General features: G+C 42.1%; 1 protein-coding gene across 2 annotated transcripts; it reads left to right on the forward strand.

Moving 5' to 3' along the window:
* Positions 1–2550: 2550 nt before the first annotated feature.
* On the forward strand, positions 2551–12654 carry SLC35G1 (solute carrier family 35 member G1). Of its 2 annotated transcripts, none has more exons than XM_032609208.1 (3): positions 2551–2802; positions 7248–7428; positions 9402–12654. In XM_032609208.1, the coding sequence occupies exons 1-3, from the start codon at positions 2625–2627 to the stop codon at positions 10138–10140; spliced, it is 1098 nt and encodes a 365-aa protein (XP_032465099.1). In that variant the 5' UTR covers positions 2551–2624; the 3' UTR covers positions 10141–12654. The 2 variants fall into 2 exon arrangements, with proteins under 2 accessions (XP_032465099.1, XP_032465100.1); XM_032609209.1 differs by having other exon boundaries at positions 2562–2751.
* Positions 12655–17974: the final 5320 nt, after the last annotated feature.

The following is a 17974-nucleotide window of genomic DNA, read 5'->3' on the forward strand; positions in this document are numbered from 1 at the left end:
CACAGGTTAAAGACTCAGTCCTACACAACTGCCCCCCTGCCTTCAAATGCCAGTCACAAGCCCACGTTATCACCTGTGCTTCTGACCAACCTGCTATGAACTGGAGGTTCCAAGGTCTCCCTTCCTGGGCTTCAGATGCTAGTTGCAAGTCCAGGTTGTTACCTGTACCTCTGACCAACTGGCTATAAATCAGAGGTTCCCATGACCCCCCTCTGTGGGTTTGATTAATTTGCTAGAGCAGTTCACAGAAACAGGAGAAGCATTTTGCTTATTAGATCACCAGTTTATTATAAAAAGATACAACCAGGAACAACCAGATAGAATAGATGTATAAGGCAAGGTATAGGGAAAGAATGCTGAGTTTCTATGCCCTCTCTGGCCACACCACTCTCCCAGCACTTCCACATGTTCACCAACCCAGAAGCTTTCCGAACCCCACCTTTTGGGTTTTTTATGAAGGCTTCATTACATAGGCATGATTGATTAAATCACTGGCCATTGCTGATTGAACTCAATCTCCAGCCCCTAGCCCCTCCCCCATCCCCGGAGTGGAGAGTGGAGAGTGGAGAGTGGAGGGTGGGACTGAAAGTGCTAACCCTCTAATTCCGGGGTTGGTTACCCTGGCAACGGGCCCCCATCCTTAGGTGCTTTTTAAAAGTTACCCCATTTAACTTAAACCCAGTTGTGGTGGAAAGAAGCTTGTTATGAATAACAAGACATCTGTTTCACCTCTAAGGCTCAGAAGCCATTTCAGGACCTGAGGACAAGAAACCAAATATTATAACAAAACATGTTCCCATTGCTCTTACTGCTCAGGAAATTCCAAGGATTTTAAGAGCTATGAGCCAGAAACCCAGGGTGAAGATCAAATATATGTGAGAAATATATTTTGGTTATCTGAATGTGGCCAAATACATATTTCTTATAAATCACAACATCTCATGGGCTCTTCAGATGCTCCGCACATCTAAATCTCAGAATGCAACTGTGAAATTGCACTTGATTTCTAGATGTTTGGAGGAGCTTCTTGGTTCTTCCTTCATAACCATGAGCTACCACCCTCACCAGCCCTCCCTACAATTTCCCCACCAAAACACTTTTACAACCACCAATAAAATCAGGTGCAAGTATTTTTGCAAGCAGCCTTAAATTCTTTTTAAGAACAAGGCAAAGGTATATGTTAATTAAGTTAGAATTCAGATGGCCATTTGTCCCACTTTGCCTAGGGCAGTACCAGTTTGTGCCTACTGCCCTGCATAATTTTTAAACGAGCTCCCCTTTTTACTCTAAAGAAAAAAAGTCCCAGTTTGGAGGATAAATTGTATGTTTTCCCTACTTAAAAATACACCTTGCTTTCCCAGTAAAGTGCTTTTCGGGTGACTCGGTGCTGTTACCCACATCATTGCACTTTAGTTGCACAACAACTCTGCAAAGTAGGAAGGGAAACACTTTATCTCTGTCAATTAAATGAAGTAACCAAGGCTGGCTTCAGGTAGCACGGTGGTGATTGTCTGAGGTCACGCACTCCGTGACAGAATCAGAGCCAAAACCCAGGACTCCTGATTTCAAGTCCAATATTGTTCAGCTGTGGATCCCTTTGTGCAAATATCTAAGTAAAAGCAAACCTCATTCTCTTGTTTAGTAACCTGCTTGAACTTGGACCTAGAACAGTTTAGACAGGTTCATCCTTGCCCAGAGACTCTCTTTTCACATTTGAAGCAAACAAAGAGATGAAAAAAGAATTACGTAAACATAAAGAGGGTATTAGTGAATCCTAGGGCCAAATGACATAAATCTTTGATTTTACCAGGTGCAGTTATATCAGGTTATTGGAATTTTATTTCTAACCAAATTAGGATGACTTGGTTGACAACAGGAAGGAAGGGAGGGAGGGAGGGAGGGAGGACGAAGTAAATGAGGAAGGAAAAGAGATGGGCAGACAGAAATACAGACAATAAAGATCAATAATGAATGCCTACGGTTACAAAAAACATATAAACGGGTTCTGCCACAGTCTTATAGATACATATCCCGTATGGTTACGTGCTAGTCTTTTTTTTTTAAACCTAAACCCAGTAGAATTCTCCTCTCCTTGGATAAGTGGCAACGACAGAAAACAGGTAAAACCCACGATCCTTCAAAGACAGGCACAGTGCTTGGCAAGGTCTTCAGGGTGTCCTAGAGGTGCTGCATGCGGCGCCACACGGAGAAATAAATGCACACTCCCCTAACCTCCCGACTGGCCGCCCTAAGAGAAAATTACACGACCCGCGGGGGTCCCTGCCTCCTTTCGCAATGACAGAAAGAGGTCTAGTGTGCCTTGGCAAGGATGACTCCAAGCCGCTCGCCAGTCTAGCCAGACTGCAGCAGAGGGGTGGACGCCTTGGGGCCAGGCCCGGGCACCGCAGCTGACCTGGGAGGCGGCCGGCCTTCCCCTCGGGGACCTGAAGGTGAGAGGGTAGCAGAGGACGAGCGCGGTTCCCCGTGGAGGGGGTGGGGAGGCGAAAGGGCCGCACGCGCATGCGCCGCACCGCCACCTCCGCGGGCCGGAAGAGCGGAGCAGTGGAGCCGCGGCTGCCGGCGCCAGACGCCGCGGTGGCCGCGGGGAGATCGCCGGCTGGGCGATGCGGCCCGTGGACGACACTGGGGCCGCCAAGCGGCTGGAGTCCGGGCTGCCGCTGGTGGACATCCCGCCCTCGGGCTCCAGGCAAGAGTCGGCGGCCACCGAGGTAGCGGAGACGCCCGGCCCCGGTGGGTGCTGGCAGTGTCCTTCCTTGCCGTGCGGCTCGCGCGCGGAGCAGGGTGAGTGCGGCGCACGGACCCTGGTGCGGGTCTCGCCCGTGGGGGACCGGGCGGGCGCCAGCGGCGGGGGTCCCCGTAGCCGCCGGCCGGGGGCCCCGTGTGGACCGCGCCCCCCCTTCCCACCCTGCTCGGAGCTCGTGAACACCCTCGTGCTGTCACCTGGGGGCGGTGGGGGGTGCGGGCTGTAAAGCAGAAGCCCCCCGCGCCCCCGTCGGTGGGAAGAGCGGAGAAAGTTTCTGATTGTTTTGGAACCCATTTGGGATTCTGAAACTGTTCTTATAATTAAAGTGATTAAAGTGTTGCGGGCAGGATCATGGAGTCAGATTGCCGTTCGGTGTGCCCTGCCCGAGACTGGGAGTCAGGGAGAAAGGCCATCCCGCAGCTGGCCGAGGTTGGGAGGAAGCTAAGCAAGAAAACTGATCTCAATGTAAACGGTGTTGCTTGAAGAGGAAGTTGAAAAGCATCGAGTCTAGAAAAACGTTTGTCTCAGAGTTTTAGAATCTTGGGAAGGCAGAGTTGAGTGGGACTACTACTGGTTCTTAACCTTTTTGAGTTACAAGGAATTTGTAGCAACTGATGCAAAATGAGACAGAGGCACAATCTTACAAACACGGGTAAGAGGTTCACGGACCCGCCTCCAAAGCCAGGGACCCCGTGTGAGGAACCCTTTATCTTTTTCAATGTCTTCCTTTCACAAATGATGAAATTGAGGCCTGGGAAGGTGAGGGCTTTGGGAGGGTTTTTTTGTTTTGTTTTGTTTTTTCGAAGATCTAGCATGTGTGGATGAGACACTTCACAGTTCCGGGCAGCACCAGGGATAGGATCCCAGTTTGCTAGCGACCCAGCCCAGAGCCCTTTCTCCTAGCCCCAAGCACATTCCTCCTTAAACTCCACCACCCACCTGGAGCAGCTTCCTCAAAGAAAACAGAAATAGGCAGATGTCCTTTCAAGACAAAATTACACAGTCTGCACCACCTCATCCTCTCGATCACCTCCCTTAAGTGTGACCTGGGATTTCTATGTCTCTTAGCTGACCCCGCTTTCTGTCTGCACTTCTTGAGAGTCAGAAAATTCACACATTTTGTAGAGAGACAAACCCCAGGGAGATGGTTCTTGCTGCATTTTTGTCCTTAATGCTAAGAGAAATGATCAGGCTTCTGATTATTTATGTAAGGGTTACCTTCAGCTGAGCTGACCAGATGTCCAGCTTTGAAGAAGTCAGTTTCTCATCTTAGCATCCTATGGCTGAATGTTGTTACGATGGACTGCTGAGTTAGTCCTTGCAAACTTTTAAATGATTCCCCTGTTTGTGAACCAAAGAGGCATACTTCAGGCAGAAGGTGGCAAAACCTACGTAAGCAGTTGCACCTAAGAATCTTGAGGGGTCTTTTAATTTCAAAGAAAGTTGCTAATAATAAGACTTAGATAAGGTGACCATATAATATTCCAAAAATGGGATTGCCATAGAAACACTTTAACACCCCCCCACACCGTACTGTGGTTATTGAACTTTGTGACAGTATCATTTTAGCTTCTTAACCCAATTGGTTATCTCAAGAAAGTTCATTTTCAAGTTCAGGTTGAAACTGTTACCCATTTTTCTTACATTCTTGGATAACCTTCCCAGACAGCACACAGCTATCCTAAGACATCTGTTTATTTTCTTGAGGGACAGTGTGGGTCTTAGACTGAAGCAAGGAGAAGAAGTTGTCTTAAGTCTGTGCCTCACATCCCCCTGGAAGGAGTGAGTTCCTTAGGGTAGCAGTGGCCCTGAAACCAGTAGAGCTTTTTACAGTGACTGGGGTCCTATTTCAGTGGGTCTAGGGTAGGGCTGGCATTGAAGTTTTAAAAGTTCCTCAGTTGATTCTAATTCCCAACCTGGGTAGTGAATCACCAGTTTAAAGCAGAGGATAGAGAAAGTGAGCAACTTTTCAGTTTTCTTCTGACTCAGGAAATCGCACTGTGACCACTTACTTAACTTGAATTATTTAGAGTTGCCAAATTATTAGATATGTTTTCAGTGGAACATGATCATGGAAGCATATTACATAGGCAGATGCCTCTTTGGATTATGCTACTCTCTTGTCCATCTCCTTTGACAGAGAGAATTGAAATTACTATTCTGTAAGAGACTGAGGTCTGCCTGAGGAGAACCAGTCCTCAGTCTTATAACAAATAATCAAGTTAAACTAGGCCTTGTAACTTAAAGTTTTAAAAGTTAAAATATCATGTTAAGTTAAAATATTCCTGGAAAAAAAGTTTAGGTTGGCAAAGATCCTTGAAATATAGACCAGGGAGATGTTTTCTGTCCTCGATCTTCCTATTCTGTTCTTTCTGAGGGTGTAGGTTCTATGTAAGGATTGGGTTTCTTTTAAGAAAAACTATTTTGGGGCTTCCCTGGTGGCACAGTGGTTAAGAATACGCCTGCCCATGCAGGGGACACAGGTTCGAGCCCTGGTCCGGGAAGATCCCACCTGCTGCGGAGCAACCTAGCCCGTGCACCACAACTACTGAGCCTGCGCTCTAGAGCCCGCGAGCCACAACTACTGAAGCCCATGTGCCTAGACCCTGTGCTCTGCAACAAGAGAAGCCACCGCAATGAGAAGCCTGCACACCGCAACGCAGAGTAGCCCCTGCTCACCGCAACTAGAGAAAGCCCGCCCACAGCAATGAAGACTCAACACAGCCAAAAATAAAAAATAAATAAAATAAATAAATTTATAGAAAGAAAACTATTTTATTTGGACCTGAATTCTGAAATTTCAGAAACTGACCTCTAAGGCTGACCAGAGCCAATACATGTACCTTGTGGTGCTTAACTTGGAAGTCTTCTAAAGCTTCCTTCTCATGGGCTGAGTGGGTATGTGCAGTTTGGTTCCTACAGTATCTGAGCACATAGATATAGAACACAGCGTGGAGGATTCGGGTACTTATAATGGATAACCTATTACGTGATGACTGCTAGCTCCAAGTCATTCTCTTCAGCAGTACATCTGGAACAGGAAAAGGTGGAGACCACTGACCAGAATGGCATCTTTTACTACAAAGGCTGTAGTGTACCTCCAGGAAGATTGTGCATCATCAGAGTTTGGTCCCACTTTGCAAACTGTTTGTCACTTGTGGGCAAAGGTATCTAATTAACATGAGGATGTTGAAATGTATTACCTGGTGTTTGTGTTTATCAGAAAAGGGCATTAAAACAAAAACTTTGTGCAATACTGTTTTATGGCTGAGTAACCCATTGTAAATTCCTAGATTGGAATGATAATCCTTGTTTTACTACAAATTGCATGTGCCTACACATCCTTCACCTCTGCTATGCTCTTAACTAACAAGGGCCAGTACGGTGTTTCCTTCCTATTCTGTCCTTGTTTTTGTGTTCGTTTCAAAAAAGAAAAAAAAAATTCCTCAGTGTGTGGCCTATCTTTTAAGTTCTCTGCTTACCCTGTTGCATTTTGCTGTCCTCTGAATGATGGGGGTGAGATTGAAAGCAGGTTCTACTCCTGTCTTAGGCAGCTGTTTAAGACAGGGGCAGTGGCTGCTCCTACAGACTGTCATTAATGGAATACTTGATGCCCTGGAGAAAGCAGAAGTTTCCTGGTTCAGATCAAACCAAGAATTAGATGGCAGTCCTGTTTTTTGTTTTTTTAAATTTTTAAGCACTTTTAAGCACTTTTAAGTACTAAGTCAGAGGGATAGATAACCTAGCCCCTGGCCTCAAAGAGTTTATGTTCTAAGTGGAAGATAAGTCATAAACCGTGAAAACTTTAAGATCTCCTTAACTGTTCAAAATAACTAAACAGAGAGCCTTCTCAGATTATGCTTTTGCCTGTGGTGTTAGACCCTACATCTTTCCACGAAATTTTCTTATATTATTTCCTTCAGCAATTATTTATTCAGGGTCTTCCATGGGCCAGGCCTGAACAGGGCAGCTGAGATCTTAGCCCTGGAGGAGCTTACAGGCTTCTGGGGGAAGTCAGCTAATCAAGAAGTAGCCATATCACACAGTTAGGACCTGTTTTCCAGAAAAGAACACTTTCTACATAAAGCCGAGTTCACCAATGAGATGATATAAAATATCACTTGGAAGCATTTTTCTCTAGCCATCTTGATAAGCATTTCTTAAAGATTTCTTTCACCATCTTGGCAAGCTTTTTACTTCCTTTTGACTTTAGGAGTGAGGGATGAGTCTTCAGTGAGACAAAGAGATCCATTTTATAGGGTGAACTGCATTTTAAAAAGGTAGGTTTAAATTGTTGCCCTTTGTCTATGGTTCTTTATTCTTCGTGGGGAAAATGGTTCAGATCCAGAGAACGGATATGCTTAGGAGGTAATTTTTGTAGGCTGTTAGCTATTAATATTGTTCCATTTTTCTCAATTTCTAAGTAAAAGTGATTAAACATACCCTTGGAAGCAAGGACTAACCAGAATTTAATCTTTTTCAGAAGCTGAGAAGAAAGCACCCTGTCCTGGACTTGGCTTGTTTTACACATTATTGTCTGCGTTCCTCTTCTCAGTGGGCTCTTTATTTGTTAAAAAAGTGCAAGACATCCACGCTGTAGAAATTAGTGCATTCCGATGTGTGTTCCAAATGCTAATCATTATCCCATGCTTAATATACAGAAAGTAAGTATTTCTTACCTGCAAAGTAGAAGGTATTAATAAATGTTTGTAAATCTTTTGACCTGCTTAAATTATCTACTCTACAGACTCTGCTTTATCCCTCTCATAGATTTACCAGTCCCTACACCCTTTGGCTCAGATTAATGAAAAGTCACAAGGATCCACCCACAGAAGATGCTCTCATAAGCACCAACCACATGCCCAAACAAAGGAGGGGAAAGAGATTCAGTTATTTACCACCCCCTATTTTGAGAACAAAGCTTTCCTTGTACAATTCCCCCCATCTTGTACCACCCTCCCTCTTTCCTTTGGCGTAACTAGTATTTGGAAGAAAAAAGTAAACGGGAGGAAACAGTAGTGTCTCCTAGTGTCAGAGGTTTCTTTAAGTAGAACAGGCTGCTCTCCTACCAGGGCAGACAGAAAGTTACAGTAATAATATTTAGGTCTTCCCACTAGGGTGCCATGGGAAAGGGGAAAGGGGATCTTGAGAAAGGCCTTTTTAGCTCTTTTCTTGTTCAGCGTCCTCATCTGTAAACTGGAGGGAATGATATCCTTTGTCCTCTACCCTGTACGAAAACTGTAGTCCCCATCCTTACTCTTCTCTCCCGGCCCAGCCTCCCTTCCCCTTCCACATGGACCCCATACACACACCCTCCCCAGGTGAAAATTATACCTCCCCGACACTGTTGTAACCTCTACAGACCCCCGTGTACTTAGACACCTGGGAGGAGCGCCTGTTGGGTTCCTGGTGGCTGTCTGGCTCTTTTTCTCTTTGGGTAAAGATGCTTAAACTCCAGATTAAAAGCTTCAGTCACTTGCTACCAAAGTCTCTTTGTATCTATAACTCAGTGCAGATTTACTTAGAATAGTTTCACTCCTTATCCCAAGTCTTTGGTGAAAAAGGTGAAAATCCTCTAAGATCAGAAATATTGTCAGAAATTCCCGTGTAGGTGTGGACAAGTCACAATATTTTAGGAAACGATGGTAGGTAAGACTTCAGAAATGTCTAAAGGTGGCAACAGACCACTGACGCTAACACAATCATTCTCTCCATTTTGGAGTAAAGGTATTGGCCGGAAGGCACTTAGAAGAATTTTCTTAAATTGTTGGCACTAATCTGTTTTGGCCCATTTTATGTTTCACTATCATGAAAAACTCTCAGCTTTACAAAGTATGGACCAAAGGTGACCACACTTGCATTTCTAACTCCAGAGACCAAGGGCTCCCTATATCAAGCCTAGACGCTGCTCTAAAGAGGCCAGCCCTGGCACAGACCAGTGAGCCGCACCTAGCCAGGAACTTCCACAGTACTATGCTTCGTAAATATTTAATTGTAAAGCATTTGAGCAGCAGTTATATTTATCCGAATGCTACAGTTTCTTTTCCAGCGTATTTTAACTCTTTTCCTAAGGAGAACAATGAAAAGTAGTCTCATGTTCAATGGCTGAAGTAAACTTTAGCATTGCTTTCAGCTGTAACAGAAAAACTCACTAAGATTGAGAATGCACGCTCGCATTCCCAAGTTTTCTTATACAGGGCAGCTAAATAATGAAATTGTATTTATTATAAAAATAACACTTTTCATTATAGAAAATTTGGGGAAAATAAATAGAAAGGAAAATTACCCATGAGTCGACCTATTAAGATATAACCATGATGAACATTTCAGTATATTTTCCTTTTTGTCTTTTTTGCAGGCATGTACCTATACCTAGGGAAAATAATATCTATATTTGCTGACTTATACTATTTATGTATTTCTCTTGTGCTATTTTTGATTCTACTGTGAACACTTTAATGTCATTAGCTATATTTAGGAAACACTTTCTAAAAGGTGTATAATAGTTGTAGACATAATTAATTTACTATTGCCTTGTTTTCTGATAGGACTTTTAAGATAATGCTTAATTTAAAAATGTAATTTGAAAACAAATACCGAGTTCATTTAATATGCATTCCTTCCTTTGAATTTACAGAACTGGGTTTATAGGCCCCAAAGGTCAACGAATCTTCCTCCTTCTCAGAGGAGTCCTTGGTTCTAGTGCCATGATCCTTTTATACTACGCCTACCAGTCAACATCCCTCGCTGACGCCACGGTTATCTCATTTAGCTGTCCAGTGTTTACGTCTATAATTGCTTGCATATTTCTCAAGGAAAAGTATAGCCCTTGGGACGCTGTCTTCACTGCATTCACAATCACCGGAGTGATCCTTATCGTGAGGCCGCCATTTTTGTTTGGTTCCGAAGTCGTGGAGACGGATAAAGACTATTCAGTTCACCTGAAGGGTGCTTTCGCAGCACTTGTACACGCTGTGTTTGCTGCCGTGACTTTAGTTATCCTACGGAAAATAGGGACATCTGTGGACTACATGTTGAGCATTTGGTATTATGTAGTAGCCGGCCTTACCGAGTGCATCATTGCCCTTTCTATATTAGGAGAGTGGAGTCTGCCGCACTGTGGGTTGGACAGGCTATTTCTCATACTAATTGGGCTGTTTGGTTTGGGAGGTCAGGTGTTTCTCGCAAAAGCCATTCAAATAGAAAAAGCAGGGCTAGTAGCATTAATGAAGACTATGGATGTGGTCTTCGCTTTTATCTTTCAGATTATTTTCTTTCATGATGTGCCGTCGTGGTGGACAGTGGGTGGCTCCTTATGCGTAGTAGCCAGTAGCATTGGAGCGGCCGTTCGTAAATGGTACCAGAGCTCCAAATAAAGCATCACTGCTGAAATGTATATTTCTTTAAAGTACGCCATCACCCAGTTGAGACATACCACCCGCATACACACCTGGAAAATCTGCATTTACTTCACTGACTATATACATTTCATAGTTAAGGTACCATTTTTGAATATGGTATGTCTTTAATTAGTTGAGGATAGCCAGTCAGTTGGGTGTAGCAATTATTATTTTTTGTGTGTGTCAGTTATTTTTTGGTTTTGGTTTTGGCTTTGGTTGTTGGGGTGGCATTTGGTAAGAGAACACATCATTAGTTGAAGAAAAACTGCACAATTTTTTATGACTCTTAAGTATAAATATATGTAATTTTTAAAAGTGTATTTTTGGTACTGATGGGATATAGGTGGGAAGAAATTTTAGATTCTCCTTTAGCAGTGTAGAGGCTAAGAAACTTATTGATAATAATGCTGCTGTATAATTAGTGTTGTGTTGAGAATTCATTTGAAATGTAATCCCATTTAGGAGGCCAAAGCTGGAGTAGGTGCCTACTTAATGGTATTAATAAAACAAATGAATTAGCCTTATTTTCAAGGCTTTTATAAATTATTGTCATTCTTTTAACCCATATTTGTGCCTTTTCACTCTAATGCTGAAATTTTCATACATAAACTTAAAAAAAATCTTTAAATCACCAAATTTGGCTAATAGTTTTCTGTTTTAGTGGCATTACCATCTGTAGCTACATTCTGTAAGTCTAATTGTCCTCTGTTTTTTTGAAACTGCACTAAATTTTTCTTAACTTTCTAAGTTAAGGTGTTTAAAAATCATAAGAAAGAAATCTTGCCATGGCCAGTGTGCACATTTCCATCCTGAAGTGTTTTCCCTATACTAGAAATGTGATTTTCTATAAATTCTCCTTGAATTTATGGTGTGATGCCAAATAAAATTTTCTCAGGGCTTTATTAGGTTGAACCATAAGAAATTGATGAGATTTTACCTTTTTAACTTACAAAAACCATAGTTCCTTATGGTTCACCCTATTAAGATACCTCTCTTACCTTCTAAACCAAATACTTAGGGGACTTTGGAGTATATATTTTTTTAATTACTTTTTAAAATACAGTAATCCTAGTAAACTTATTTTTTGTAGTCTTTTTCCCTTATGGAGTTATATATAATAATGCTTTGTGTTATATAGTAAATGTAAAGACCTGTGAATCCATGGTCGATTGATTTTTGTAGTTTCTTCAATAGGAAAACAAAATCACTGTTAAATTCTAGTATATCAGTATGATATTAAGTGTCAGTGCTGCACCATGATACTAACATCATGAATTCAAACAACACATTTTATGTCTGGAACTTCATCAGGCCAGTATTCTGCAGTTAAAGAGAGAATGTAATATTTAGGAAACCTTGGGAGGTTAATCAGGAAGTAGAGAGTACATGCAAATGGCTCTTTGTCACAGTGAACCCTTTACTGGTGAGGCTATAATGGTCTCCAGCTCTTACTGTGTCAGAGCTCTTATCTTAAGCCTACAGATTTGAAAGATTATAGGCTCTTTCCCACTGTTTCATCACAATTCTTCCTAAGTAAGAAAGAACTTGGGCTTCTGAGGTTTATGCCTTGGTGAGAAAAGGATCTTTTCCAGTAGTTCCAAGAGGAAATTTTTGGCTTGCTGATCTTCCCAAGTGCTTCCCACCAGATAAACCCTAAATGGTCTATTTAGGAAAGTCACACTATCTTTATAACTTTAGCCTAATCTGCAATATTAGAGTTTAGAGTTGCAAAAGCATCATTTTGCAAGTATGTTAGATAATTATAGAATTAGAGTGTCTTAGGGCTCAAGGGTTAGAGTCCCCTTGTAGGAGACATGCTCCATGTTTAGGGATGCTAGGGAGGGGACTTGCCCAAGATCCCTCCTTTAGTTCCATGATTAAGTATGGAAAGTAAACCACTGCTTGAGCTACATAAGGTAAATGAACTCTCAGGGAACCCTCTCCTGGTTCTTTACCTTGCACAATAAAAGAACCTATGGGACCTTGAAAGTTAAATGCCTTTGGGCCTGTACACTAGAGACATGTTTTATTTCAACAGTGTGGTTTAAGTGCTTGAATGTCACAATATATGACCAAAGTTGGAGAAAATGTTTCTTCTCCCAACTTTTACAGGGTGTGACTCTTAAATACTTTTATAATGTCCAGGGTATATACAAGGATATGTATTGTAACAATTATGGGTGTGTATATTTTGCAAAGACTGTAGTTCCTATATCTTGAAAAGGGAACTATTTTCATAAACTGGTTTTATTTTATAATTGCTAATAAAATTAATATGAAAGAAAACTATATTTTGGTTTTTATGATTATAGCATATGTGCTAGCTAATATACCTTATTTCTTTTTCATCCATGTGCTTCAAAATGTACTTCTTAAAGAGATTGACCTCTGGCCATTCAGTTATGATGTAATAAGTTTCAAATTATTTATCTGTCTCTCTGATACTGTTACATCAAATCTAATGTCTCAGAAATAAAGGTCCTAATCTTATGTTCCAATGAGGCCTTTATTTTTCTAGATCCTCAGAGCTTGGAGCAGCTTTTGTTCCTATAGCTAATCTGTTACTAAGTCATGGAGTGTCTGTCTTCTTATTGTCTTGTGAATTCTTCTTTCCTCACCTTTCCACTGCTGCCGTCTTAGTCCGAGACTTATCACCTCACACCTGAGTCACCACAACAGTATCCTGGTTATCTGCTTCTAGACTCTTTCTTCCACTCAGATCCTTGTTCCACTGCCAGACTAATCTTCCTAAGGCCCTGCTTTCATTGTTACTCCGGTTCTTATGTAGCCATAGCAATGCCTTCTTATGTACCACATCACATCCAAATTATTCATCTGACGCTATTCCTACTTTTCCAACTTGATTTCTTGTGTCCCAATACAAATTCGATACTCGGGTCAGTCTCCCCACCAACTCCCACATTTGCCAAGAGATCCCTTCCTTTGTGTTTCGCCTGCTTTCTTTGCCCTCTCTTTTTTGCCCTCTAAAGCCTCTTAGTCTCCAACGGCTCAGCTGAGCTTCTGTTTCTTCCACTGTCTCCAGCTTCTCCCACCCATACTAGTCCGCCTTGGAAGAATGGATAAAGCACTGGATTAGCTGTCTGAAGATCTGGGTGTGGTGTAATCACTTTCCAGCCAGGCCCTTCCACTTAGTGTCCTTGAGCCTGTTTTCCTCATTTGCTTCAATTATTAAATAGAAAAATATTACTTGCCCCAACCCATGTTACAAATAAGTGTCATAGAAGGACTTGTAGACCCCAAAGGAGGACAAGAACACTTAAGTATTGAACTGTGGTTACTATGGTAGAGTTGAGCATTCACTTCCTCTTCAAAATGATGCCTAGCACAGGGTCCTTCCCCCTGAGCAGTCTCACCAGGAATGGTATGAACAGTTTTCTGGATTACAAACCTCATTTGGCTCCCTCCTGCTGGCACAGAATTCTACTGTTGGACAGCTCTAATTTCCTGGCTGATCTGCCCATGTAGGGCTGCCAATGGTCACCAGTCTTTTTATCTTACCCATAGGTGTCACCGTCTTTCCAGTTCTGGCTTTAGCTCTGTGAGTATCACACTTGGCTCTGACCAAGGGGGTGAGCCTGATTCTCTGTGTGTTTCACATGCACCATTCTTCAAACTCAGCATGGCTCTTCTAGCCTCTTATCTTTTCACCCAATAAGCATAATTAGTCTACTGAGGGTAATCCAGTAGGAAGAGCCAGATCTCTTTGATAACATGCTGGCCTCTGATCTAGGTGTATGGAGCCATGGTCAGTACCGGGCATGATGATTTGGTAATTACAGTGTAGGCTGGGCATGTGAAGCCTGGGCATTACCCCAAACACTATATGACCCCTTTGGTCCCTTACATCAAATCTAATACAGCTACCATATTCACTTAGAGTTCTGCAAGAGGGACCCTCTGTGATCCACAAAGACCCATTCAAGTTTTAGCCTATTTGAACACCAGATTTGGAAAACCAGTTCACAAAGAACCCATGAATCTTGACACTGCCCATCACTTCCTGGAAATGGTGGGTGAGGATTTATAGCAGGAGGGTAAGGAGCAGACATATCTGGTGTCAAGGTAGGGCAGAAAATGTTTTACCATAGAAGTCCAGTCCACAAGAAAAGGTTCCACTGGGTTCCACAAGGTGCTATGCCAGCTATCACCTCCTAAGCCAGATTTGCAACACTATGAAACAATGCTTATTTTTATCACTAATTTAAAAAAATAGTTACTTTTCATAAGAAAAGTTATTATTTATGTTATAATGGAATCATTTTAAATAAACAAATGGAAACTTTTTAGTTTTGCTTTTAAATATGGTAAAATATATATATCCCACATGAACCAGAAGCTCTTTGGAGTCCAGTCCTCAGAAATGTTTAAGAGAGTAAAGGGGTACAAGACCAAAAGCTTTCTGAGCCATAGGTTTCATAGAGGTATCAAATTTGAAACCTTAAAAAACAAAGATTAAACCCATCCCTTCTATTTCATGAGGTTCTGACAGTCTGAAATGCAGCTAAATATCAGTTTGTAAATTAGAAACCTCTTTAATGTGGAGTTTAATTTTAGAATTGTGACGTTAAATAACTCTAAATCTATATAAGAGGTCCAGATTATGTACCCGAGAGAGAGCAAAGGAACAATGAGAATCCAATTAGCCCATGGTCATCGGGTCATATCAAATTGTCTCCATTACTTCCTATATATGTGCTTTGGTTCCTTGGTATGTGTACTTTAGAAAACTCAGAAGACTTTGCTACTCTGTAGGGTAGCACATGCATTGATACAACTTCTATGAAGGGCAATTTGACAACATCGATTAATTTACAGATGCACATATTTTTTCACCCAGAAATTCCATTTCAGGAATTTGTCTTATAGATATACTTGCTTACTGAAAAATGACATATACAAGATTATTTATTACAACATTACTTAATAGCAAAAAACAGAACTAGCCTGAATGTTCCTCAGTAGGGTACTGGTTAAACAAGTAATGGTACATACACAAAATACAACGGCATTAAAAGTAAATTAAGCCACACCATTGTAAAGCAATTATACTCCAATAAAGATGTTAAGAAAAAAAAGTAAATTAAGAGAGAGCAAGGGAGCTTTGCATACATGGATGTGGGATAATCTTCAAGATTAAGTGAAAAAAGCAAGATTTCAGATAGTAGCAGAGTATGTGATCAATTGTGTAAAAAGAGGGTAAACAATATTCCAGGAAGATACACAAGAATCTGGTGACATTGGTTGCCTTTAGGGAGAAGAATCTGGCGGCTGAAGAACAGGGTGGAAAGGTGACTTTTCACTGCATCCCCTTTTATACCTTTTGAATTTTGAGCTATGTGGATATATAACCTAGTCCAAAAATAAAATAGAAAATAAAACTGGTAGAACAAAACCAATAAGATGACTTGACAGAAAAGAAAGGAGGGGATGAAAGAGAGAAATAAAGATATATATACATACATACAGACATACATAGAGAAATGTTTATTGTTTCAATCTGATTTATCACCTGGCTCACCATCACTGACTTCCTTTTACTTTCTCCTCTTTCCCTTATCCAGCTTACAAATCAGACTTTAATTCCCACTTCATGACTGAAGAAAACACAAAAGAAAAATCTGAATTTTCCCTAAATCCCCAAAAACATTGCCCAGCTGTGAGACAAATATCTGCCTTTCCACAGCACCAAAATGATTTTTTTAATTAAAAATTTTTTTAAAAATATTTATTTATTTATTTAGGCTGTGTTGGGTCTTAGCTGCGGCACGCGGGCTCTTTTGTTGTGGCACGCAGGCTTATCTCCCTAGTTGTGGCACACGGGCTCCAGAGCGCGCAGGCTCAGTAGTTGTGGCGCGAGGGCTTAGTTGTCCCGCGGCATGTGGGATCTTGGTTCCCCAACCAGGATTGAACCCGCGTCCCCTGCATTGGAAGGCAGATTCTTAACCACTGGACCACCAGGGAAGTCCCCAAAATTATTTTTACATGGAAAGTAATATTTATTGAAAATGTCCCATCCAGGACAAGAGCTTCTTGATCTTTGTCTCATTCAATCCTTGCCAACCCTGGGAGATGGGTTGATTGGGAAATTAAAGTTCAAAGAGGTTGAAGGGGGTCACCTACCTGGTAAATTCCAGTGCCCTTACTAGCAAGTGATGGAACTGAGCCACTGTCCGAAGTCTGTCTTATCCCAAAGACCTTGACCTTTCCAATACCTCACATCTCCTACCTAGCTGGGGTAGAATACAGGACAGGGAAACACCGTGGTGTTTGTCACTGTGGTGAAAGGATTGTTTTTTCTTTCTTTCTTTTTTCTTTTTACTTATTATTATTATTACTGGCTGTGCCACATGGCATGCAGGATCTTCTCCGACCAGGGATCAAACCCGTGTCCCTGGAGTGGAAGCTCGGAGTCTTAACTACTGGACCGCCAGGGAAGTCCAAAAGGACTGTTTTCTTTTTTTTTTTTTTTTTTGTATGCGGGCCTCTCACTGCTGTGGCCTCTCCCGTTGCGGAGCACAGGCTCTGGATGCACAGGCTCAGCGGCCATGGCTCACGGGCCTAGCTGCTCTGCGGCATGTGGGATCTTTCTGGACCGGGGCACAAACCCATGGTCCCTGCATCGGCAGGCGGACTTCCAACCACTGCGCCACCAGGGAAGCCCAGGATTGTTTCTTGATTTGGGGATTTGGAGGTATGTATACCCTTCTCCTATCTCCTCCCCTCTCATGTAGCAAGAGCTGGATGTGAGAGTATAGAAGGTGGTGACAACACTGCATATATTTTAGTTTTATTTCTTTCAATCTATTAATCAATAGTTATTGAGCAGTAGCCATGTATAATCACAGTCAAAACAAGGAAACATCAAATATTGTCAAGCCCTCAAAATGACATGCAAACATGACATATATACACATTGTGTAATCAGTACACCTGGGCTACAGCAAGATACTGCCCAAGCACCTAGAAATGAGATAGCCTCCTGAGGCCTCAAAGAAGGGAAGACCAGAGCTGTGCAGTGCTGCCTAAATACACAGACTTGAACCTTGGGCCAGCTGCATTCAGCCATAACTTCCCTAGATGCACTATGAACATTTCTAAGGGTGTAACACACCAATCATGAGGACTGGCTAGCCTCAGAAGCAGGAAAGGATGGTGGCTGTGGCAGACGTGTTCCCACTGTAGAGATGGGCTGCACCAAGACATGGAGCTCCCAGCTTTTCTCCCTAAAGTACCCCTAATAGCTGAGGAGAGTCCAAGGCATAGTTATAAGCATAGCAACAATAACTGCTGCCCTTTATTTTGTCCTTCTAGTGTCGGCTACTGTCCTAACTGCTTTTTGTGCTCTGGCTCACTGAATCTTGCAGTGCTGTGGGGAAGGCTGTTTATTGACTTCATTTCATTGTTGAGGAAACAGAGGCTTGGAGAAGTTAAATGACTTGTCCAAGGTCATGTAGCTAATAAGTGGCAGAGCCTGGGTCTTAAAATCCTCCTGTGTCAATCCCCAAGCCTCTGCTCCTGACTCTGCCGCTCTATTGCTCACCCCAAGCCTGAAGCTGCCCATGTCAAGCTCAAAAGTTCTTTGAGGCTTCATGCTTTTTAAAAAATGTATGTAATTTTTTGCATCCTAATTAATAATATATCGGTGTGTTTTAGTGTAAAGATATTATTTTAAATGGCTAATTCGGTTATTTAACTTCTTATCCCCTAAATCTCTGGTACCCTAGGAAAATGTGTCAAGTTTACCCTGGGTTTGTGTACCCTCGACACCCTGCCATATAGCCCATGGGAC

The sequence above is a fragment of the Phocoena sinus genome, chromosome 16 (genome assembly GCF_008692025.1).
Source record: "Phocoena sinus isolate mPhoSin1 chromosome 16, mPhoSin1.pri, whole genome shotgun sequence".
NCBI classification, from domain to species: domain Eukaryota; kingdom Metazoa; phylum Chordata; class Mammalia; order Artiodactyla; family Phocoenidae; genus Phocoena; species Phocoena sinus.

Bases quoted from the DNA above. Each gene is read 5' to 3' on its own strand.
- SLC35G1 (XM_032609208.1), top strand. From the start codon at position 2,625: ATGCGGCCCGTGGACGACACTGGGGCCGCCAAGCGGCTGGAGTCCGGG. The intron at 2,803-7,247 runs GTGAGTGCGGCG...AATCTTTTTCAG, and splicing joins CGGCTCGCGCGCGGAGCAGG to AAGCTGAGAAGAAAGCACCC. The intron at 7,429-9,401 runs GTAAGTATTTCT...TTGAATTTACAG, and splicing joins CCATGCTTAATATACAGAAA to AACTGGGTTTATAGGCCCCA.